At 36.0% G+C, this 25129-nt stretch overlaps 1 protein-coding gene across 1 annotated transcript in view; it reads right to left on the reverse strand.

Annotated features, from left to right (window-relative positions):
* The window catches only part of TMPRSS15 (transmembrane serine protease 15), a 148067-nt gene that overhangs the window by 70399 nt on the left and 52539 nt on the right, over positions 1-25129 (reverse strand). Inside the window, exons 11-16 of the mRNA XM_024120341.2 lie at positions 17582-17687; positions 17153-17303; positions 14694-14829; positions 6954-7043; positions 4219-4344; positions 1901-2041 (exon numbers count right to left, since the gene is read on the reverse strand). Of these exons, the coding sequence (XP_023976109.1) occupies positions 1901-2041; positions 4219-4344; positions 6954-7043; positions 14694-14829; positions 17153-17303; positions 17582-17687 (750 nt within the window). The remainder of the gene's footprint in view (positions 1-1900; positions 2042-4218; positions 4345-6953; positions 7044-14693; positions 14830-17152; positions 17304-17581; positions 17688-25129) is intronic.

Raw genomic sequence — 25129 nt, forward strand, 5'->3', positions numbered from 1 at the left:
TCTAGGTCCTTTTCTTCTCTTGTGTTTCCCACTTAGAGAAGTTCCTTTAGCATTTGTTGTAGAGCTGGTTTGGTGGTGCTGAATTCTCTTAGCTTTTGCTTGTCTGTAAAGCTTTTGATTTCTTCTTCGAATCTGAATGAGATCCTTGCTGGGTAGAGTAATCTTGGTTGTAGGTTCTTCCCTTTCATCACTTTAAATATATAGTGCCACTCCCTTCTGGCTTGTAGTTTTTCTGCTGAGAAATCAGCTGTTAACCTTATGGGAGTTCCCTTGTATGTTATTGGTCATTTTTACCTTGTAGCTTTTAATAATTTTTCTTTGTCTTTAATATTTGCCATTTTGATTACTATGTGCCTCGGAGTGTTTCTCCTTGGGTTTATCCTGCCCGGGACTCTCTGTGCTTCCTGGACTTGGGTGGCTATTTCCTTTTGCATGTTAGGGATGTTTTCAACTATAATCTCTTCAAATATTTTCTCAGGTCCTTTCTCTCTCTCTTCTCCTTCTGGGACCCCTGTAATGTGAATGTTGGTGCATTTTATGTTGTCCCAGAGGTCTTTTAGGCTGTCTTCGTTTCTTTTCATTCTTTTTTCTTTATTTTGTTTCATTGCAGTGAATTCCACCATTCTGTTTTCCAGGTCACTTATCCGTTCTTCTGCCTCAGTTATTCTGCTATTGATTCCTTCTTGTGTATTTTTCATTTCAGTTATTGTATTGTTCATCTCTGTTTGTTTATTCTTTAATTCTTCTACATCTTTATTAAACATTTCTTTCATCTTCTCAATTTTTGCCTCCATTCTTTTTCCAAGGTCCTGGATCATCTTTACTATCATTATTCTGAATTCTTTTTCTGGAAGGTTGCCTATCTCCACTTCATTTAATTGTTTTTCTCTGTTTTTTCTTGTTCCTTCTTCTGATACATAGTCCTCTGCCTTTTACTTTTGTCTATCTTTCTGTGAATGTGGTTTTTGTTCCACAGGCTGCAGGATTATAGTTCTTCTTGCTTCTGTTGTCTACCCGCTGGTGGATGATGCTATCTAAGAGGCTTGTTCAATCTTCCTGATGGGAGGAACTGTTGGTGTGTAGAGCTGGCTGTTGCTCTGGTGGGCAGAGCTCAGTAAAACTCTAATCTGCTTGTCTGTTGATGGGTGGGGCTGAGTTCCCTCCCTGTTGGTTGTTTGGCCTGAGGCGACCCAGCCTTGGAGGCTACAGGCCCTTTAGTGGGGCTAATGGTTGACTCCAGGAGGGCTCATACCAAGGAGTACTTCCCAGAACTTCTGCTGCCAGGGTCCTTGTCCCCATGGTGAGCCACAGCCACCTGCTGTCTCTGCAGGAGACCCTCCAATACTAGCAGGTAGGTCTGGTTCATTCTCTTATGGGGTCACTGCTCCTTGGTCCTGATGCATACACTACTTTGTGTGTGCCCTCCAAGAGTGGAGTCTCTGTTTCCCCCAGTCCTGTCGAAGTCCTGCAATCAAATTCTGCTAGCCCTCAAAGTCTGATTCTCTGGGAATTCCTCCTCCCATTGCCAGACCCCCAGATTGGGAAGCCTGACAAGGGCTCAGAGCCTTCACTCCAGTGGGTGGACTCCTGTGGTATAATTGTTCTCCAGTTTGTGAGTCACCCACCCAGCAGTTATGCGATTTGATTTTGTGATTGCCCCCCTCCTACTGTCTCATTGCGGCTTCTCCTTTGTCTTTGGATGTGGGGTATCTTTTTTAGTGAGTTGCAGTGTCTTCCTGTAGTGACTGTTCAGCAGTTAGCTGTGATTCTGGTGCTCTTGCAAGAGGGAGTGAGCACACGTCCTTCTACTCCACCATCTTGAACAAATCTCCTCTCCTGTATGTTTCTACTGTTTTGCTCCAAAAGTTACAAGGCAGCATGTAATCCCGAGTGCACTTACCTGGAATCCCCAAGTGATAGCCAGTAGTGAAATTTGCTTTAAATCCCCCTTTTGCCATCACATCATTAGTGATAAAAAGCACAGTCATTCTGTTGGTGGTTGAGAACACGTCCTTTACTGGACCAGGCCCTGTGTACACAGCTGCTCAAAAAAAAAAAAAAAAGAATAATCAGTGAGATGATCCTTTGACTCTAGAAGGAATATACCCTTTTTCTCAGTTCTGTCTCCCAGAGGTATGCAACATGCAGCCTGGCTTGCTCGGGAAGCACCACATGTAAGTAAATGCATACATTCTCTTACATTTTAGGCACTGCTTCTAGGAAAGCCAACTTCTCTACTGATCTTTTCCAGTATTACTTAAGGTTTCTGTAGCTCTATAATTTAATGATGAAGTACTCATAATATTGTCTGGCTTTGCATCACTACTAGTCAAAGCTCATGTTATCACACAAAAATAATTGTTTGCCGGTTTTTAAAGATGCTTATAAAATAACAGAGCTTATAGTCTCCCTTAATAAATTTTTCTCTAAATTTATTTGATATTTTTTATAAATTGAATCACTAACCTAATCTGAAAGATGAATTAATTAGAGACTGATAATATAAACCTAAATGGTGGTTTTCAATTTTTTTCCCTCTAATCCCTGGGCTTTGAGGGTTTCATAAACAATAAAATACTCTTTATTAAAAACTAAAGGCTTCAGTTAATTTAAAAATACATTCATCTTATTAAATATTTTATATATTGGAATCCTTGAAAGTGATTCTGTATCAAAAGAACTTCTTATCTACATATTTAAAAAGGATGATTCTGAGATCCTTTTGGAATTTGTATTTACTTTTCCGTGATTGATGGAAATACTAAGAGGTGAAATGATAAAAATTGATTTTTCTTAGATCATGAGAACACTGAAGTTTTTATTAGAAAAACAGAGTAAACTGAAAATGGAGAAACTACTCAAAATGTGTTTATAACTGTATTGAAAATTAAATTTGAAGTTCCTCAATTCTTGCTAGCACAAGACTCCTCACCCCACCGAGACTTCCATTGTTATTTGTTCTGTGTGTGGCTCTCAAAATCCTCTCCCAGGAAACTTGTACTTTAGAACTTTGTGGGATTTTTCTGAAGAGCCTACATAATGGTGATGGATTAGTATGGCTGGGGAACCCTCTCCACCACTCTGCTCCTTCATTGCTATAGAGCATGCCCTCTGGAGTCTTCACTGGTTGCAGTGTTCATGTGATTGCATAGCTATCTGGCTGGATTTTATAGGAAATAATTAATACAGGTCTAGAGCATACTTAGATAAAACACTTTTACTTGTAAAGTGTGCTGTTTCTGCATTCCAGTTGACATTTCATGTATTTTCATAGTTCAGTGCATGACTTATCAAGAGACACTTCTTTCTTAAAAATTGGTAGTAATTGAGTAAGATATTAGCCATTATACTTGATAGATTTTTATTATATTAACATGTATTTTATGATCTAGGTATAATATTTTCCTCTAGAATAGAACACTTTCCCCCTATGTCTATTTAAAAAAATTAATGATCAACAGATGTTAGGGAAAAATCAACTTGCTCAACTTTTGACTCATTCTCAGATACTTATATAGAAGCAGCTAGTACTAGAGACACAGACAAAGTAATAGTGAAACACAAAGTAAAAAGCATTTAAAAATTTTGCATAACAAACACAATTGTTCCTCTAGTTTGAAGTGAAATAAAACATAATATAATAGATATCTTTGGAAATATGATGTACACATAATGCATAGAAAACTGCATAATGGATGTTCTTAGCTTTTAGTCTCTAAAGTGTAATGCTTATTGTAGTAAATTAATGTCAGCTGGTAGGAACTGCTGACTCAAAACTATGAATCCTTGTTTGCCAAGAATGCTTCAGAGGGCTTCCCTGGTGGCGCGGTGGTTGCGCGTCCGCCTGCCGATGCAGGGGAACCGGGTTCGCGCCCCGGTCTGGGAGGATCTCACGTGCCGCGGAGAGGCTGGGCCCGTGAGCCAGGGCCGCTCCGGAGCCTGTGCTCCGCAACGGGAGAGGCCGCGGCAGAGGGAGGCCCGCATACCCCAAAAAAAAAAAAAAAAAAAAAAAGAATGCTTCAGAAAAATACCATTCTGTCATCATTGTAAACGCTCCCCATATTGGAAGCATGACATACAGTTTGACATGTTACTCTACTGCTGTAATTTCACTTTGCTAGTTGTAAAAGAGTGACTACATTTATTGAGAAATGCTCTCTCCATCAGTCCAGTGTCTTGAGCCACACAACCTTCACAATATTTAAACTGGAGACTTACCTAAGAGCAAGGAATCATCTCCTTCACCATCTCTGATTTCAACAACATCTGCAATATTTTCTAAGTCAAATGCTTGAAAGTGAAGCTGAATATTTTTTCCCTTTTGTGCATTTAAATTCCAAACACCTTAAAAGTAATAAATAACAACATAGTTTAAACATAGTTCTTTATATTTCTCTTCAAAACTTCAATCTCTTGAGAATTTCGAATTACTTTCAAAGATTTTTTTCATTTTATATAAACGAATATTCCAAGCTGTTTGTGTGTGTGAAGAAACATTTTGTCTATTCCGGAATATTTGTAGTAAAATTTCAACTAAATATGAAATAATACTGTAATTGAATTTGCTTTATTTCATATAAAATGGAATACTTTAATCAAAGCTTGCCAATAGACTTTTATTCCTACAATCTAAAATTTATGAATGTCAAAGATGTGAATATTCTATTTCCATTTATTTTATTTCCATGACTAAATGCAGAGGAAAATGAGGTGATTAAAATGTAATTTGTAGGGCAACTAAACTTTAGTATTTCTTTAAGTAATTGTTGCCATTATTTATATGTGTCATATGATGGTAGTTCCTTTTGGAACAAAACAAAAAAAAATTACTAGCCTTAGTAACAATAAACACTCCTTGTTCTTTACTGATTCCTTAAAAGATTTAGTCTTTAGATTTTGTCCTAGGCTCTTTCCTCATTCTGCGTGAGTGTTCACATTCAGTCTTAAGGAAATCATTTCATCAACATAGTAATGACATCTAAGTCTTTATTTTCTACACTTTTTTTTGAGAAGTAGATCCATTTATTCAATTATTTACTGTGTACAGATGTACGTTTCTCAAATTCAACATGTAATACAGGGAACACACAATTATCTCTTTCCCCAACTCATTCATTTTTTCATTTTTCCTATCTCGGTGAATAGCACCACTAATCATCTACTCATAATTGTCTATATCAGAAACCTCCACATCTCCCTTGACCTCCTCTCTCCTACTGCATCCAGTCAATCACCAAGGCTGCCAATACTACCTCCTATATCCCTGGAATCCCATTTCCTTCTCAGTCTCCACTGCCACTATCTGAGTTCAAGTCACCTTTATTTTTCATCTCCTAATTGTTGATGATGGCTCCCTCTCCACCTGTCTCTGATTCTACAGCCAGACAGATCCATCGAAAATGCAAACATGATTTCATCACTATTTTCCTCTAAACCATTTAAAGTTTCCTCAGTGCTCTCAGAATAAAATCCAAACTGCTTAATGTGTTGTGAAATACCTTCACACTTCAGTTTCATTTGTTATTATTACTTAACTTTGCTTGAAGGTTCAAGAAAAAAAATCAAGGTCTTCTACCTCTGAACTTTTTGTACATTAGGTACCTCTCATGTCCCTCCACAGTCTCCTGCCTTTGCACTTATTACAAACAGTACCTTAGACATTTTGTGATGCCTGACAATTTATCTGAATCCTTATGTAGACTGAATTATGTTTGTTTCTTCTTTACTTACTTCAGTGCCTAACAGATGAAGCATTCAATAAATATTTGTTGAATAAATCAATAAATTTAATAATTTATCCAAATTGTTCTTTCAATGTTCTGCTTATTTTCAGGTATTTTTAAATCATTACTTTGTACAAATGACATGTTTAAGAGATATTTCCAATGTGAAGTAGAGATGATCATCTCTGGTTCCCCATATAAGTCAAATTAGATTAATGGCTGTTTATTTTTTTGAATCAGATATCTCCCTATAATAGTGACTCTATTATCCTATCAAAATGATACTTATCTCTGGATCATTTGAAGGAAGAAATGACATTTTCTAATAACATATTTTTCACTATCATTGGGGCATTTTTTTCACTGGTAGAATTTTCCATTTAGGTTGGTGGTGTTATGGATGGCTGTGGAAGCAGGGGAAGAACATGTCTGTTTCCCAGAACTACTGGAGTGGAATCTTTGTAGGATGTGCCTGGGAATCTGCATCTTTAACACAAACAATCTCTAAGCAGCCTTATGAGCTTCTCTATTTAGGACTAATGACCTAGAGACAAGCTTTTTGTGGTTTTAGCATTACTAGTCTATTCTTCTCTCTAGACTTAGAATATTTTAGTGATCCTCTTTATTAGTTCATCTTTTATATTGGGAATCTAATCACATTACTATAACTGCCTGCTTTATTGACCTTAGTCTATATTTATAAAGGGTGTGTATGTCACAACTGGCTCTTTGCTTTTTATACTTTCCACTGACCTTATTCTATGGAATTGCAACCTCGTTATACACACCATAAACATTATATGCATAATCAAGGGGACTGGTGTCTGGGACCTTATTCTATGGAATTGCAACCTTGTTATACACACCATAAACATTATATGCATAATCAAGGGGAGTGGTGTCTGGATTAAGGCTGCCTCTTTCACTTACTGGTTTTATTCAACTTTTAAATTTGAGAAATATAATAATATCATCTGTTTTAAAGAATTATTGTGAGAACTGTCTAAAATAAGGTACATAAAGCATTAGTGCAGTGACTGGCATAAAATAAATGCTAAAAAGTTAGTAATTAATTATTGTTATTCTTGTTATCATTCTATTAAGCAATCTCACAGATGTGGTAGTTGTATTCAGGTACAGCAAATTTATAATTATTTTGCTGTGTCAAGGGGAGGATCTAACTTTGATATATACATTTGTTTCTCATGGCCTGGAAAAGAAATGACTCACAGAAAGCCTGATTAGGGTAGTTGTTTGGAAAGTTCATAGACATGAATGTTGTATTTGGCTCCCACAGTTCAAAAGGTCCTCCACAGTCCGCTGAAAAGGAAAGCAGTGAAAAATCATTAGTAACATATTGTTTATTTCAGACATAATACTATATGCCCGTAAATTTCCAATTATATTTCCTGGAATACGGGTTTTGACAGATACATTTTAGAGTTTGTGTAAGGGAAAAATATAGGTTAACAGGTCTCTTTACTGAAGAATTTCTCAAAACCTTAAATATTCTTATGTTCTTTGTGATGCTCCAAGAAGGCATGATAGTATTCAGCATTTCCCAAAATTATTTTGGCAAGAAAACAATTTTGATAAGCATCTTTTCTAAATAGGCTTCATGAAATAAGGTATCAATGCTCTGCTGTAGAAAATAAGATGAATCTTCATAATAGAACAAATCTTACATCTGTCACTCTCTTATGAGAAGGGCTAGTAAATTACTAATCCTGCCATTTCTTGTTTTTTCTTCTGTTTTCCTACTTTTTTTTTCAGTAGAGAAGAAACTTCACCGTCCTGAATATCGTATTGAGGTATTTGACTGTCAGGAAAGGGGGATAAAATCTCTACCTTCTAAATAATTGGCCTAGACTGTTCAGGAGTCAAGTTGGAACTGAACTTAATGCAAATTTAATAGAAAAAAATAGAGCACAGATCTTCCAGTTAAGAGTATGATGCTTCAAGTGGGTAAACTAACTTTATGAAATTCTTAATCTACTTTATTTATCTTGCTTATTAGAAAAACATTCTAAAGTAATGTAAAACTTCATCAACCACTTTGAGTATCCCAGTTCTATCTTATTTTTTATTACCATGTTATACTTAAGATCAAAAGAATAAAAGTAATCTAATTAGAAGAATATATAAAACTGAGATAAGTAGATATTGTTTCTATTATTAAAGGCAGACGATAATGGTATTACTTCCTCCCAATAACACAGAAATCAGATTAGAGGAGGGAAAAATTAAATGTCTCTACATCTACGGCAGTGATTTCCATCAAACTCTCTTGTTTGATCCCTCTTTTACATGTCATCTGCCTCATTTATGTAGATCCTTTCAATTCATGTGCACCTTTCAAGTTCGTATGTAATAATCTTCTTAGATTTGGGTTTTATGATATGTACAATGGGACAGAGAGAGGCAGTTGCTGTGGCTCAAACTAGTATCATTGCCAACATATCCTGTTCCATAAGGTTTGGTTCTGTAAGGGCTTGGTCTACCTTATATGCCCTCCTGGGACTGGCTTTTCCAGAACCAGCTGAACTTAGCAAGAATAATAAAATCTTTTTAAAAAACCTTACTGTTTGCAAAGTTTCCATGCACATTGTCTTATCTGGAGAGAGAAGGTGGTGTATAAAGGAAAGATGTGTTGGAGTTGGTGGATTAAAACTATCGTTCTGATTTAGTTACTTGGCTTTTTTTTTTTTTTTTGCGGTACGCGGGCCTCTCACTGTTGTGGCCTCTCCCGTTGCGGAGCACAGGCTCTGGACCCGCAGGTTGAGCGGCCATGGCTCACGGGCCCAGCCGTTCCGCGGCATGTGGGATCTTCCCGGACCGGGGCACGAACCCATGTCCCCTGCATCGGCAGGCAGACTCTCAACCACTGCGCCACCAGGGAAGCCCTACTTTTCTTTTTATGACTGGGTCTTCTCATATATAAACTAGATATATATTAGAGATTTTCAAGGTTGTTGTAAAAATCAGGCATAATTTATGAAAAGTGCCTACACATTACCGGGCACGCTCAGTCCTGGTTGTCAGTGCATTCTTGTGAATTAGGTAATTACTATGACTATTTCAATTTTCTTTTTTAACATCTTTATTGGAGTACAATTGCTTTACAATGGTGTGTTAGTTTCTGCTTTATAACAAAGTGAATCAGCTGTACATATACATATATCCCCATATCTCTTCCCTCTTGCATCTCCCTCCCTCCCACCCTCCCTATCCCACCCCTCTAGGTGGTCACAAAGCACCGAGCTAATCACGGACAATTCGGGCATCGGAGGTGTTCTGTTACTTGCTAACGCTGAGCATAACCACTTAGTATCAAAGTCAAGGCTTCAACTCAGTTAACCTCAAACTCATCTCACAGTATGTTACTGTGTGTTATTGGGTTGATTAAACAGAATCATTTCAACCATCTGGTCTGAGCTATAGGCAGGGTTTAGGCTGAGTCTCATTAAGTGGCACATGGTGGGTATGTGACAAGGAGAAGGAGGACAGAAAGGAACGTGGATGAGAGCACTAACAAGTAAGGTCAATGATGGACAGACCTAGAAGGAAGAAAGCAGTGTACACAGGGTGCTGAAGAAGACATTGGAACCAAAGAAAGAGTGATAATTCGGAACAAGGGCAGGGTCTCCACTGGGAAAGGCTGAGGGAACTGTGTGCTCCTACAGCAGCAGTTCCTCCAAGGCAAATCCTCTCCTCGATTGTGCGACTTATTGTCTTGACAAGATTTCTGAAGAAGCATCCACTACAACCCCTCAACTCCCACATACACACAACTCACCTAATTTTAGTAACTCTAAAGTGCCCTGAAACGCTTTCTTCAATCCTCAAGAAAACTAATCAGGAAGGGAGAGTGTAACTGCAGGGTCAAAAATAACACTGCTGATTGGTGAGGGGGAAAGCCAGCTCTTCTTCTTAAATTTAGCCATGGCCAGTGTGGCCCGTGGGAGTGCTGTTGTTTAAGCATCATTCTCATTTCTCTTCAAGGAAAAAAATTTCTAAATCGTATACTCCTCATATAGGAAATAGCCAACAATTTGGAGAATGTATTGAGTGTTCACTTCTCTGAACACTTGATGGTACATTATATTATATGCAGATGAGTAGGTAGGACTTAAATAAACACACAACCAGAACTAAAATGTTGTCAAGTGTGATTGTTAAGTCTGTCAAGGCAGGCAGTTGACTTAGCATTTCTCCTCTGAATAGAAATCTCAGAAATTCAACACAAAATACTTTAAAAAAATAATAAAATATTTAAGAAGTATTTTTGAAATACATTTCAAATATAATTTTATGTCAAGTAAATGATCAGTAAGTGTCTCTGATCCTTGGTCTTATAAGATTGATATCAGTTACTCTCTGTATATAAACGACTCTAAGGAATTGGCAAAAGCACTTTCAGCCATTCGAAATATGATGACACAATTTATTTTACCGGTGGTGTTGCTATAGCGGGGATGTAGCATGTACTTCTTAGAGGAGCCGAAGACTCATGAAATGTAATTCTGGAGAGCACAGTCCTGTTGTGTCATTTAATAAACCATCTCCACACAGAGAATGAGAGTTAAATAGTTTGCCTGATACAGGGAACTCTTCAATTACAGTTGTTAAATTCTACCATTTTTCTTTTTCTTGGAGCTGTTCTCTCAAAGATTTGTATTTTGATTAATTTCTTACGATGCCAGTAGGAATCTTCATGACATGCAATATGTAAATAATATGCAGTATTTTGCAAAATGTTTTTCAGGGATAGATATTTTCCTCGAGGCATGTCATTTTAAATCCATGCTTAAACCTCTGACATAAATGATATATGTGTCAATGTGGAGGCATTTACTGTAGGGTGAAAAGAAGGAGAGTCCAGCTTTCACTTACAGTAAAAGGGTTCAAATTAAAGTTATTTATGACAAGATATTTAAAGCAAGAAATAAGGATGATAAAAGTAGGTTTCTGACTGCTACTTTTTTTTTTTAAGATTTTTTTAAAAAATGTGGACCAATTTAAAAGTCTTTATTGAGTCTTCCACACTCCCCTGTATTGGAAGGTGAAGTCTCAAGCACTGGACCACCAGGGAAGTGCCTGATTGCTACTCTTATGTGAGGGAAATAATAGGTGCAGTTTAAGGAATACTACCACGCATTGATGTTTGAATATGTTAAAAGTGGCTAATTTTCAGTCAGCAGTTTTTAAAAAATAATCATAGTAATAGATAACAAGTCCTAAAGTATTACAGACACAACAGTTTTAAAAGCTTAGGTGGTAATATAAAAAGAAATTTTGTTCAGTTTGTCAAAATTTATATTTCCATTAACAGGTTATAGTGAGTGACCAGCCATAATACAAATGTTTTTATTAAATTTGTGGCAATAAAGTTCAAATTTATATTCCCTGTGGTTTACATTTTATTTATAATTACTAGCCATCTAGCCAATAATAGATCTAATAAATAGGCTGTTTTGAAGGTAAAAAGATGAAAACAAGAGTAGCCAAAAACATACTGATGTAGGAGCATATGAGGGCAGTTAATTTGGAATTTGCTAAGGGTATCAAATCATACTAATGATATAAAAGGCAGGCAGCTCTACATGACCATCAATTACATGAGAGTTAAATTGGTACTGATTCATTTTTACATGAATAACTAAAGTTAAAGATCATTTAGCTCTAAGTATAATATCAAGCCTATGAAACTTGCCAAATTAACTTTTATTTTGCTTTTGGAAATGGAAAGTGGCCTAATAATGGCCAAATAGAGTGAAACTATAGAAATAGAGTGACTATTACAATAGTTAAAACTAGCTTGTCCTTTTTTTTTTTCCTTAACTAGTTTTAACAGCCCAGAAATAAGCCAGGTGCTGAAATGTTGATTTCTTTTTGTATATACCTATTCTATTTAGTAGGTACTTGTCATGAATCATTCCAATTGTGTTGCAAATTGGCATTATATTTGTGTAATGGAATGTTTACTTTTAAAAAATGTTCTCAATACAATCCCCACATTTAAATTATTTGTGCCAATGTCACAGGGCAAAAATCATAGAGCTGATGCAGCAGCAAGTGATTAAAATCACATGATGGAAAAATCCCTGCAGTTATGAAAACTGAACTTACATTTCCCCAAACAAGGCACAACCTGGATCCCTAGGAACAGCAGAGAAAAATGGCCTTAGCTAGTTAGTTACTTGATTATTTTCTTATTTAAATGCTCTATAAGAACCAAAGAAAAGACTATTAGCCAGTCAACCATGGTTTCCCTCTGTTTCTGCTTAAACAAATCAGTGATCTGGAACTAGAAAAGCTTTGCTCAGATAAGAGTTTTGCTGAACCAATTGCAAAGGGCATTAGAATGAAATTGTTCAGAATGCATTTGATGGTAATTAGCATTTTCTGCTGTGCTAAATATTGCCCTGAAGTGAACCATTTGGGACCTGGAACAAATAAATACACTCTGGGAAAATTCTAAAGTTTATATTTTAAAATCAGATGTGTTATTCTACCGTTATAATTTCCCTATTGTAAAAATATGCAGGCATATCATGCTTCCTTGACATTGAGGTATTATCTTTTTCTCTTTCTGATTGGAATAGATAAGAGGACCGTGTGGGTTAGATGGATACATTCCTAATATGAAAAATCATAATTAAAGTTTTCTTTATATATGTATGACTTTGCATATGAAAGTTATCTCAAATTTTCTATTTTATATAGTGATGAGATTTTGCTACTTTTAAGATATTGAGCCTATGAAACTATGTTACTTTCACCTGTAAAATGTTTTCTTCTTGACCACTTATTGATGAATAGAAGAACATGCTGGCAGAAAGGATTATGAAGACAATCTGTTTTATTAAATGATTGTAATATCAAAATAGCAAGATGTTGCTAATATTTGGTATCTATAGCAATTATTTATCAAATCAGCAGTGATTTTAATGATTATAATATTGTTTTGCATGAAAAGGTTTCATATAACATATGGGAAGGGAGTGGGACACATACAAAATGAAGTGAGACAATTATTTTTAAACAACTTTGTGAAGCCCAAATTATTGTGTTCATGTGGTATTTTATCCATCCCTAGCCCCACCATTATTTCCAAGCTTTAGTTCTGGTTATCAGAATTTTGTTTGGCAAATATGTTTAGAACATACAGCCAAAATAGAAAGAGAGAGAGAGGTTAAGTTTATACCTAATAGTATTTGTTGATGATCTATTTATGCAATGTTAAGAATCAGTCAGACACCAGTGAAGCAAAGGTGAATTAGATCCAGAGTTTGGTGTCAAGAAAACTTCTTGTCACAATTCTGTGGCCAATACTATTACATGGGAATGCATGGTAATTTCCTGTTCTTGTTTCAATTTTGAGTGTCATTCTATCTCTTAAACTGAATGCTTCCTTGAAGGTTTTTCCAGCTCACTCTCTCTTCTCCAAAGTCTTCTATCACTTAATCCTCTCATTTACTACTTTTAGGGGCACATAGTTATATATTGCTTTTAATATTTATTAGTTTGTTGATTCATTAATATTATATATTGTTTCATGTATCAATGGTTATTGCTGCATCTTACATTTCTTGTGCAGTGCTTTGTATGTAGCAGATATTTATAAAATTTGAATGAATGCTTGAAATATTGAGGAATATAACATGCATCTAAATATGTTAATACACATGATGGTAAGTATAAATTAGCCTTTTGGTGGGATGTAAGTGCACATTCAATATGGTGGCATGGGACAAGTATGACAATGTGATTACTCTCCTCCTCTTAATGGCTGCTCATTTGCCATACATTCTCAAATGCCAGTCATTTGTCTTTAAAGCTTTTGAGTTGTTAAAGACACTCATCTGAAAAGTCAGTTTTTGTTTAACTTAAAGATTAGAAGCATAAAAATATATAATTTTTGAAGTAAAATCAAATTTGGATAGGTTGCCAACTGATTTGCTGATGTGAATATGGGCAGAATTTCAAGTGCGCTTGGCACAAAAGGGGAAATGGAAAAAGTGCTGTGTTTCATGATAAAACAAAAACATCTATGAGGTTCAACACAAGCAAAGCTGTACAGCTAGATGAGCTTCCTACCACCATAATCCAAAAACAAAAGGGATGTTTTTGCATCAAAACTACAATGTAGTGAAAACATCCCAATAGAGGGACAATAGGTAATGGATGTTTCATATCATTTATCACTACACACACACACACACACGCATTTCATTTGTTTGTTTATTTTGGTCAGATCCCATAGTCTGAAAGTGGTATGAAGTTATTGTCTCCTTTGACATAATAAGATGGTTGATAATGTACCTTTTGCTTCTGAAATGTCATGTTTCAAATTTGAGTTAAGAGCACAGGTAGATACAGGCTCCGTTTTGTTCCTTTGAGATAAAAGATTCCATAGAACATTGGAAATCCTGGTCATTGCTCTTGCAAGACCTTACAAAGGCACCATTACAGGACAAAAATCTTTTGTGTGATCTAGGTATATTCAAAGTCCAGACCAAATCATTATTATTAAATTATTCTGAAAATAGGCTTGGTGGGTGTCAGGCTTAAGTAAACTCCTCTTGAGATCTTAACATCACTCTCATGAGAAGGCTATGAGAATCTTAAGGCTTCTTCCCAAAAGACTATAGGCCATGCTACATGGCTAATACGGCATTAGTTTGTATTAAATTGAAAACAAAATAGAAATCAGCACTTTGATTATTATCCAAAATGAAAATTTAGTAAAATTATCATAAACAAGATGCATAACAAAGTAATTTCATTGTGAATTTTTATATAATATGTAATATTTTACTAGTTTCCATTTTACTTATATTTTAAAGGTTTTGATTTTCAGTGAAAAAAATAATACTAGGGCAAGATAATAAAAAAATAAGTCAGAGAGAGATCTGCCTGAAAATAGTAATAACTTAATTAGGAAAAATACATGTTAAGGTTACTTACTAGGAAGTTCTGGCAGAGGAGTTGGGACCAAAGTTGGTTCTGGATAAAGACTCACATTGCAAATCCCATATGTTAGGCTAATGTCATCCAATGCTATATCACTCAGGAACTGGTTTTTAAATGCATTAAAAGCAACCTGTAATTCATAGAGGCACATAAAACAATTCTGCTTTAATCTTTTCTGATTGATTCTTCTTGTGGTCCAGTATTCTCTGGAGAATCAATACTGCCATGCCCAAGTAAATGTGGACAAGTTATCGCAAAGTGAAATATTGCTTTTCAGTGTCCTTCAGCTGAGCCCAGCTTCCTATTATGTGCTCATACTAGTCTAAATTTTCACTAGTGTCTTCTTTCTTTGTTAGGCAACATTGTCACAGTTTCTGCCTCTAGCTCTTTCTTTCATGATATTGTCATACTCCATTGCACTCTGTCACATATACACATCATCTGGCAGGGGAGAGCAATCTTATTCTAGGTTCTTTCCCCAACAATATTAAAAATCCAGGTAGCTGTCTGCCTTCTTAGAGCATACAACCCTGAAGAGAAGACACACTGATTAGATAATTTAAATGAGAGAAGAAGGAAACAAGAGAAAATATGAGTATGACATAGTTGTTCAGGGCCAGCTGGTACTGGTCATAGTTCACCCAGGAAGCTGGTGTGGGATATATTGTGAGGGTTATGCTCAGAGGCCACCAACCCAGACTTGGGAGAAATGTCCAGTGGTCAGATGAAACATATTAGGTTCTTAAGAACAGTGGGTATTTTTAACTGGACTTTCCTGAATCCTCTCCTGTCTGGGAAAGGAAAGACATTAACTGAATACCTGATATGCTAATTACTGTGCAAGGCACATCGTATACATTGTCTCATTTACTTTTCCCAACACTAATGTACAGTCATCCATTCACTCATTTGTTCATTCATTCCACCTACTTCATGATAGACACTGTTCCAGATAATTGTCCTCTCCCTTTCATGTATGCACAAGCAGAATGTCAAAGATACTAAAGTAACTTGTTCAAGATTTCACAACAAAGTGGCAAAGCCAAGGTGCAAATATCTGTAGAACTCAGTGCTCTCACACTGCCTGATGAGCTAACTTTGAAAAAGTGGATGCAGTTTTATTACTTTTAAGAAACGCTTGGTGAGTTGAGCCAGATTTGGTCACAACAATACTTAGCTCCCTGATTCTGCCATCTCTTTGTTCCTTCATGTTCCATTTTCCTTTACCCTTCCTTGAATTATCAGAAAACAAAGGTGGAGAAGAAAACGTCACAGAAGTATAGAATCAGAAGAAAGAGGATAAGGAAAAAGGAAAGGAAGAAAAAAAAGATGGGAGGAATACAGATGAGGGTCATTGATTATCGCCTGCCTTTTATCAAGTCACAGGAAAGCACTGAAGCTTCACTGATGACAGTGTCTGTCCAAATATACATCTTCTGAAAGTTATATTCTCTTGTCTGAAATTACCCAGTTAAAACATTGTTAATTTGGTCAAACGATTAGCCTGTATTAGCCTACACTTTATTTTTTTAAATTAATTTATTAATTTTTGGCTGCATTGGGTCTTCATTCCTGCACACAAGCTTTCTCTAGTTGTGGCGAGTGGGGGCTACTCTTCCTTGTGATGCGTGGGCTTCTCATTGGGTGGCTTCTCTTGTTGCGGAGCACAGGCTCTAGGCGTGTGGGCTTCAGTAGTTGTGGCTTGAGGGCTCTAGAGTTCAGGCTCCGTAGTTATAGCGCACGGGCTTAATTGCTTCTGTGCATGGGGATCTTCCCAGATCAGGGCTTGAACCCGTGTCCCCTGCATTGGCAGGCAGATTCTGAACCACTGCGCCACCAGGGAGGCCCCTATCTTACATTTTATTTGCAAACACCCTTAGGAAAAGAACACGAGAAGCTGTTCCATGAAAAATTAATTCACCCTAATGTAAAATAAATGATCAGAGACTTCCCAATGAGACGGCTCATAGAATTTGTTTCTAAAGGAAAGATATGCGATTAAGTCAGAGTGGGGCAGGGTGGATGGATTCTGGTGGGTGTGGATGTTCTAACAGGAAAAGATGATTCCCTAGAAAAGTGCAGGGATGATCTAGGTGGTGTATGTGAAAAGTTGCAAGACCTAGTTAGGCAGGGGACATAGGAAAACACGCTTGGCTTGTGCTAGAGAGTTGCTGAAGAAAGCTGAACTACGCTTCAAGGTTTCTATGACTTTTATGGCTCATTATAAGTAGTACTTTCATGTAGTAAATTGTTCCTCAGTAAATGGTTTTTAATAAGTCAGTGAATAATTGAAAATAGAGGTGCTCAAAGATAATAAAGGAGGAAGATTAGGAAAGTAAGGTGACTTGGTTATACCCGGAAAGTAAATTAATTTTTTCACCATATCACCATAAACTGTAAGTGTACCACCATTTTTATAACACAAATACATGATTATAAAGCGTTTTGCCAACCTTAAATTCCATTGTTTCATTTAATGTTACTTGTCCATAGTTCCAATTTTCTCCATAATTTCCTTCCTTTTGGAAAATTGTCTTCTCCATGTTTTCGTCACTGCTGATATTAATGCTTAGGTTACAGACATTTTCACCATACATATAATACCTAGTTTGGAAGCAAGCAAAAATGAATGGATTCCTACAACATTAGAATATATATATTTTAGGGTTCTTCTAAACCCTTCTAAACTCAAATACCCCCTTTTATCTTGGGTGAGGGAGTTGCTAGAGAAAAGGAGGGAGTTTCCCAGTATTTTGCTTCTTTATCATCTGGAAAAGTAATGACTAATACATTAAAACTTGGGACAACACCTTAGTAAAATTTGAGCCTGGCAACGTTACTCATTAAATAAGATGTTAACTTAACATGTGTCTATAACATACCAGAAACTAAGGCAGACTGGTTCCAAAGTGGGGTCTAAAAGGAGACTTAAAAGTCTTACTCTTTCTTGTCTCCCTCCTGGTCCAGTTGGGGTGGAAATGTAAAATCCTGTAAAAACAACAAAAATTGTTTACTTCACTTAACTATTAGCATTTTCATTGTGTGAGCTCTATCATTCATAAGCAGGAAAGCACAACTTTAAGACGAAAATATAAGGAAATGTATTTAGGTACAGTGGAAAGGACAATGGACTGGAAGCCAGAAGACAGCTTCCATAACCAATTGTTATTTAAGAAAATCACTTCTCAACTCTGGACTTCCCAATAGCCTTCAATTGGAAGGATATATCAAAGTCTGAGTTACTATGAGTCCACATGACTGTTTCATCATATTATTATGTCCAAATACCACTTTAATTCCAATTTATTAGATGTTTTGATTAATTCACTCCTTTAGAGACAATCTGTCCATTAAGATATTAAGTTATGCTGGTGGACTAACGCATGACATAGGCAAGTAGTTAAATACAAATTCGAAGGCAAAGTTAAGTGTGTCAAAGATGGTCAGTTTTTTATTCCATTGCCTATACTGTGTTTCTCTAAATAAGAAGTGACCTGATTTTACAACGGTCTTATCTTTCATATTCCTTTGAATGATAACTATTCAAATCACAGAGGAGCAGGAAACATGATAATCCACATAAAAGCTTTCTAAATAGCTCAAGCCACTGCATAAAGTGCTTTCTGGTCTGGAATTCATTCTTGCAGCCAATGATTTGAGTCATCTGAAGTGTGGGAAAAGTTGTTGGGATGAGACCTCTTGAACGTTTTCTTAGGCAGATTTAATTTTTTAATTTTTAGTCTGCAGCTCATTTATTATGACAGAAAGCAGGAATCATGAAACCAAATAGGATGTAAAGCAAATGAAATATTGGATAAATTTAATTTTATTGGAATGTAATTTTTTATGAAATGCTGAAATTTAGTGTTTATTTGAAAGCAATCATCTTCTCTCTTGTGCTTTCAAACAGAAGTGTTTCTTTGTTTTTTGTTTTTTTGCGGTACACAGGCCTCTCGCTGTTGTGGCCTCTCCCGTTGCGGAGCACAGGCTCCGGACGCGCAGGCTCAGTGGCCATGGCTCACGGGCCCAGCCGCTCCGCGGCATGTGGGATCTTCCCGGACCGGGGCACGAACCCGTGTCCCCTGCATCGGCAGGCGGACTCTCAACCACTGCGCCACCAGGGAAGCCCCAGAAGTGTTTTTTTTAGGACATTTTCATAATTCCAAAGAGAAACCCACGCCCAACTGCAGGCACTCCCCATTCCTGTCACCCTTCTCCCAGCCTCTTGCAGCCACTAATCTACTTTAGACCTGTAGACTTGCCTATTCTGAATAGTTCGTGTAAATGGAACCATGCAACATATGGTCTTTTGTGAATGACTTTTATTTAGTTAGTGTTTTCAAGGTTCCTCCAGGTTGTAATGTACTAGTGCTTCATTACCTTTTATGGCAGGATAATATTCCATTGTAGGCATATACCACATTTTAAAATTTATCCATTCACCAGGTCGAGGACATTTAAGTTTTTCTGCTTTTTTGGATATTTTGAGTAATGCTGCTATCAACTTGTTTTTATGAGGATGCTCATTTTCATTTCTCTTGAGTATGTACCAGGAAGTAGAATTGCAGGGTCATGTATTTAACTGTATTAATCATCTTAAACTCTATGTTTAACTTTTCAAGGAACTACAAGACTGTTTTCCAGAGTGACCACACCATTTTACATTCCCCCCAGCGTTATATGAATATAAGCTAACCCTTGTTATTGTCTGTCTTTTTGATTATGGCCATCTTAGTAGATGTGAAAAGTAATGAATTGTAGTTTTGATTTGTATGTACCTAATGACTAATTTAATGATGTTTAATTTAATGATGTTCAGAATCCTTTTATGTCATTGGCCATTCATATATCTTCTTTGGAGAAGTGTTCAAATCCTTTGGCCATTATTTGTCTCTATTATTGAGTTTTGAGAGTTCTTTCTATATTCTGGATAAAATTTTCTCACCAGGGAATATGATTTTCAAATATTTGATCAAAACATAAAATTTTCAAATAGTTTATCCCATTCTGTGGGTTATTTAAAAAATTTTCTGATGGTATCCTTTGAACCACAAACCTTTTATATAGAAACTTTTATAGTCAATGCTACGTATAAAATTCAGACCCATTTATTTATAGCATGCGGAGTAAGGACAAGACACAAAGAAAAATGCTAGTAGAAGTGCCAATAGATATATCAATGCATATTTAGATCAATGAGGCAAAAATTATTCAGGATGAGTATTTTATCAAGGTGAAATCATCATCAAATATCTTACTAAATGTAATATATGCACATCATTGGATTTGGATTACAAAAGGTAAAATAGAAATGAATGTGTATTTAATATTTTACAGTATTAACATACTACTTATACTTTGTATAGTGCTGTGCTATTTCATGAGTACTTATTTTAGCCATGTAGTTAGTGTTCAATTATTCAACCCAATAAAAAGTACTATAGATACAGAAGACATATTCCAGGATCGACTCTCTAAATGCCCAACTCCAAGACCCTTTTGAGTTGCTTAGAGTACAGTTCTAGAGGAAATAATTAAAATGCCACTGAATGCCATGAATAAGTACTGAAATGGCTACCCTATTCAGAAATATTTCTAGTTAGCAGCAATTATATAACTTAAACACACATCATGCTCCTATTTATGTTTGGCCATGTTCACAATCAATTAGTTATAATTAGAAATATTTTGAATTTATTGTTTACCCATTAAACAGTAATAAACTTGGGGTTTTCAGTCCAATTAAGGTATCATGATGTTATGAGCTTTGTATCGTGGTTTAGATAAAAAATTATGTGGACTGTAATACCTTATGAATTTTGCATAAATAAAATTTAAAAACACCATACACTAAATATCAGATAGAATTGTGCATTTTAGAATAAAGTAAAATGATAAATTATTATTCCAATGAAATGAGCTAAATTCTTTAGTTAACAGATTAGAAGAGGAAGTTCTTCATAAAATTTTGAATTTCAAAAGTAGAGAATTATAGTTGACATAAAAATTTACTTAGTCCAACTACCCACTGTCCTTACATTTCATCCACAACATTTTGCCTATGGGGGTCACTTGACCTCTGTTTAACATATATCAGATGCAGCAGGAATCATTGCATTTCAAGGCAGCCCATTCCATTTCAACATGATTAGAAAATTCATTTCTTTTTTAAGAATAAGTTATTGTGCACCTATTGTTTCTAATTTTGCCTCCTGGGCTCATTAGGATAAGACGAATTTATGGTAGCTCTACAAATATGTAAAGGCCACTATTATGACTCTCTTGGTCTTCTCAAGATTATCGGTCCTTTTTCCCTTCAATGATTTTAATGTGGCACAATTTCAGTTTGCTTCTTCATCTGATAAGTTCTCAATAGTTGTACATCCAGTTGGTTGTACTCAGAACCAACTCAGAGTATGGAAACTAGAAGTCCACACAATATTTCTCTGGAGTATTTCACCAGGTGGAGGAGTAGGAACTCATAAAACTTGGGACTAAGACTTAAGTCATCCCATAATAGTCACTATCTATTTCCAAGTGTGTCTCGTAGTACTCTGACTCCCCTTGAGAATTCTTCATCACTTACATCATTGTTTAATAATGCTTCCTTCTGTACAATCTAATCTGTCCCTATTCAACATCTTTCACAATCTCTTTATTTCCCCTACTAAACCAACAAATTCACTGTGATGTTTGAGGCCTCTTGTGCTATGACTTCACTATCCTTTTCTAGCCATAGTTCTTCTAATTCATGTATTAATATTGACATGCAGCACTTCTACAAAATTAGATTATTTTAATTTTTCCATCACCAAGAAATTTTATAACTCTTGGGGTCTTTTTTTCTGTTTTCCTGTCCTTTTAATTCTCCTTATAATTGCACCTGTCAATATCCTACAGATTTTTTGAGGTCATTTAAATCAAATTAGCATCTCCTTCAGAAAACCCTTCTTGGTCTTTCCAACTAGATATAACCCCTCCTTTGGAATTCTCAGTTGCACTTGTACTTCTCTGATGTCACTTAGTGTATTCCGTTGTGTATTGTATTTATGTTCACATGTGACTTTTAAAACTTGCTAGAAATTTGGAAAAAAGAAAGACAAGGTACATTTTTGAATTCTCTGTATGGATTAGCTGAATACTGTTTAATATATTCTTGTTACAGTAATTCGACTGGCTTTTTTAATTTTTAAATTTATTAAAGTACTGCACAAAATAAATGATTAAATAGATATTTTCCATAGCCATATGGGGAATTATATGGTTAAATGATAATTTCTTTTAAAATCCATCAGCTTTCTTGAAATATCTTTGAGAGCTCTTGGAATTAATCGCAGAGTCAGCTTCAAACCCAGAACATTTTGTAATTTAAGCATTCAGTGAGCCTTCGCTGTGAGCCATAAGGTTTCTCTTACAACTTCTACCTATCCCTTTTTCTGCTTATTTCCCCATGAACTGAACCTAACCTCTGCCTCCAACAGCCCAAACAAAAAGAAGTGCTGGACATGTGCTGATGCTGATGTAGAGACAGCAGAAACTGCAGAGATGGCAGAACTTTCTGGAAACTTGGAGGTCCCTCTCAAGAAGAAAATAAGCTTATATAAATCACTTTGTGAGTTTGTGGGTGCATATAAAGTTAATTGAATCTGGTAGATAAATATTGAAAGATTTAGATTGGAGAATGGTGCAAATTCAGTCAGATTCTATCAACATTAAAGAGTAATATTATTTTCTGAAATTCAACATCACAGGAAAGATAAGGAAATAAGGACAATTTTACTTTAAAACACTAAAATTCTACTTATTTTAGAATAAGTTTATAAGCTAAATAAAATGCAGATATCCAAAAGACAATATACTTTTGAAAATTGAACAGTAGTATTTAGAACAATATCACAGCCAATTTGTTTCTGTTGAATATATCTGTGGCATGAAAAGAAAATAGTTATAATACCTAACATTTATAAAGCATTTTTCATATGCCAGGTGTTTTCTTAAGTTTCTTTCCAACATAATAATTTAATGTTCATAACATGCCTCCAAAGTCAGGTTCTATTATCATCGACCCACTTTCCAGGTGAAGGAAGTGAGATAGTAGATAGATAACTTGTCTAAATGGCAGAGCTCAAATTTAAACCTAGCTATGATTTCAGGGTCTCTATTTTAATGATCTTTACTACTACACTCTGCTAGCCCCCAGGTGTTAGAACAATTATGATTTCACTGAGAAAGGCCAACAAAAAATGCTTCCTTTGGCTCCGCTAGCTCTTTTGTGACTCCTCCATTTCTTAAGTTTTCACATGTTACTAACCTCATTTTCCCTGGACATTCTGCAAAAATGGGCCACTGCTCAGCACCCCAAGATGCTGCCCTGTATCAGGGCCACCGTCTCCGCCAATTCCCTTTGTTTCTGAGAAGTACAGAGAAACTGAGCATTGACAAAACAGAGATTCAGGAGCCAATGCTCCACTAGGAGAAACTTCTTCAGAAGGACTCAGAAAGTTAAGGGACTTAGATGTTCTTCCCTAAAGCAATGTTAATTCAAAGTTTATCTGTTTCATATAGACTTTCCTGTCATTTAAAGTGAAGGGAAAAAACCAAAAAACCCTGCATGGGTAAGAGGAACAGCGGGAGAGATTTAATTCCCTTCCATCTCAGAGGCAGAATGTTCTGACACATAAAAAAGCAGGCTGGAAGAAAAGTGCCCCTTGGGGGGGGAATGACTGGTAGGTTATGAAATCACTGGTATGAGAGTTGGGAAGGACCTATTAAGGCCTCTCATCCGTTCTCATTACACTGCTGCCTCTGGTGGGCTCTGAACTGCTCTAACTCATCTCATTTTAAATAACTCCTGCTACAGGACTTTCTCCTGAGACTCCATTTCCAACCCAACTATTTAAAACCTCCACCTGACATTCAACCTCTTTCACTTTGGTCAGTTTCATTTTATTTCTTTTGTTATTTAATCTGTTGGCAAGCTGAAACCATTTTTCTCCTGTAACATACTTATAGTCTTCAAATATCAGTGGAATTATTTTTGTCTCATTATGGTGACATAAGAGGAGAAAATGATAATTTGAACATCAAAGATTTCAGCTCTCTGAAAAAAGCTATCTGCCATAGTCAGTAGATATAAATGCCTTCTGCACTTTCCTCTAACTACCCTTGTCCAAGTGTGGTAGAGACATTTTTTTAAATTACAGTTAAGGAAAAAAATTGGTCAAATTATTTGACTGTTTTAGGTCAGGACTCTTTAGAGGGTTGGGTGATTATCACTTGGGGTTAGTCTTCAGCTGTGGAGATTACTAATTTATCAGTAGAGGATCAGGTTCTGGAAATCACTTATTCAAAAGAGATAAATTATGTATGAGACGATGCATGTCATATTTTTCAGTATTAAACATGTAGGTCTAATGAGATTGGCCGTCTATGCAGTGCACATTTTTTGTCTATAGGTCCACACTGGTAACTAGTTTAGCAGGATCCTGTTAACTTTACTTTCAGATTATATCCAGAATCTGACCTCTTCTCACCATATCTGAGAGTCCCATGGCCTCTTTTCTGGATTAGGTGATAGCCTTTCACTGGTCTCTCTGACAACACCTTGCCCTGCCATAAAATATTCTACCAGTCAGTGTGAATCCTCTCATTCCTACACTTAAACTTCAATAGCTCCTAATTTCACTGGGGAAAGAGCCAAAGCCATAGAAGACCTGTTATTATCTAGGCCCTACTGTCCCTATTGATTCCACTTTAGCCATACTGGTTTCCTGGCCTTTCTTCAAGCAGGTCAGGCACGCTCCCTTTAGAGCCTTTACTCTGCTTGTTTCCTCTGTCTGGAATAATCTATAGGGCTAATTCCTTCCATTCCTTGGAAGTTTTGATTCAAATGTCACTTATTGTTTCAATGAGACCTGAACTGATGACTCTATTTTAATTTGCAAAAGTACCTTAACACCTGCCCTCCTCACTGACCTTACTAAGCTCTGTATTTTCCCAGAGTACTCATTCACATTAAACAGACCCCCAAACTGTAATGACTTGTCATGCATATTGCTTATTTTCTGTTTTTCTTTGCTAAAATATGTGTTCCAAGGGAGTAGAAAATCTCTTTTATATTCACAGATACATTCTGAGGCCTTGAATAAGGCCTGGGTTCAAAAAATACTTCTTAAATAAAGGAGTGAATAAACACATTGAGAGGAACTTTCAATGATTTCGTAGGGAAATAGATTAAAATTAGTCACATTTTATTAAGAATACTCTCAATTTGAAGTAGTATGATGAACTGTATTTTATTATTCTGGGGATGTATTTTCTAAGGAATCAGGATTACTCAGATACATTTCTACCATGAAAAAAAAACTTTTTAATGTACTCTTACTAGATGTCATTCACAATTGACATTAACTCAAGCCATTTACTTTTCA

This window comes from Physeter macrocephalus, chromosome 1 (assembly GCF_002837175.3).
Source record: "Physeter macrocephalus isolate SW-GA chromosome 1, ASM283717v5, whole genome shotgun sequence".
Lineage (NCBI taxonomy): Eukaryota > Metazoa > Chordata > Mammalia > Artiodactyla > Physeteridae > Physeter > Physeter macrocephalus.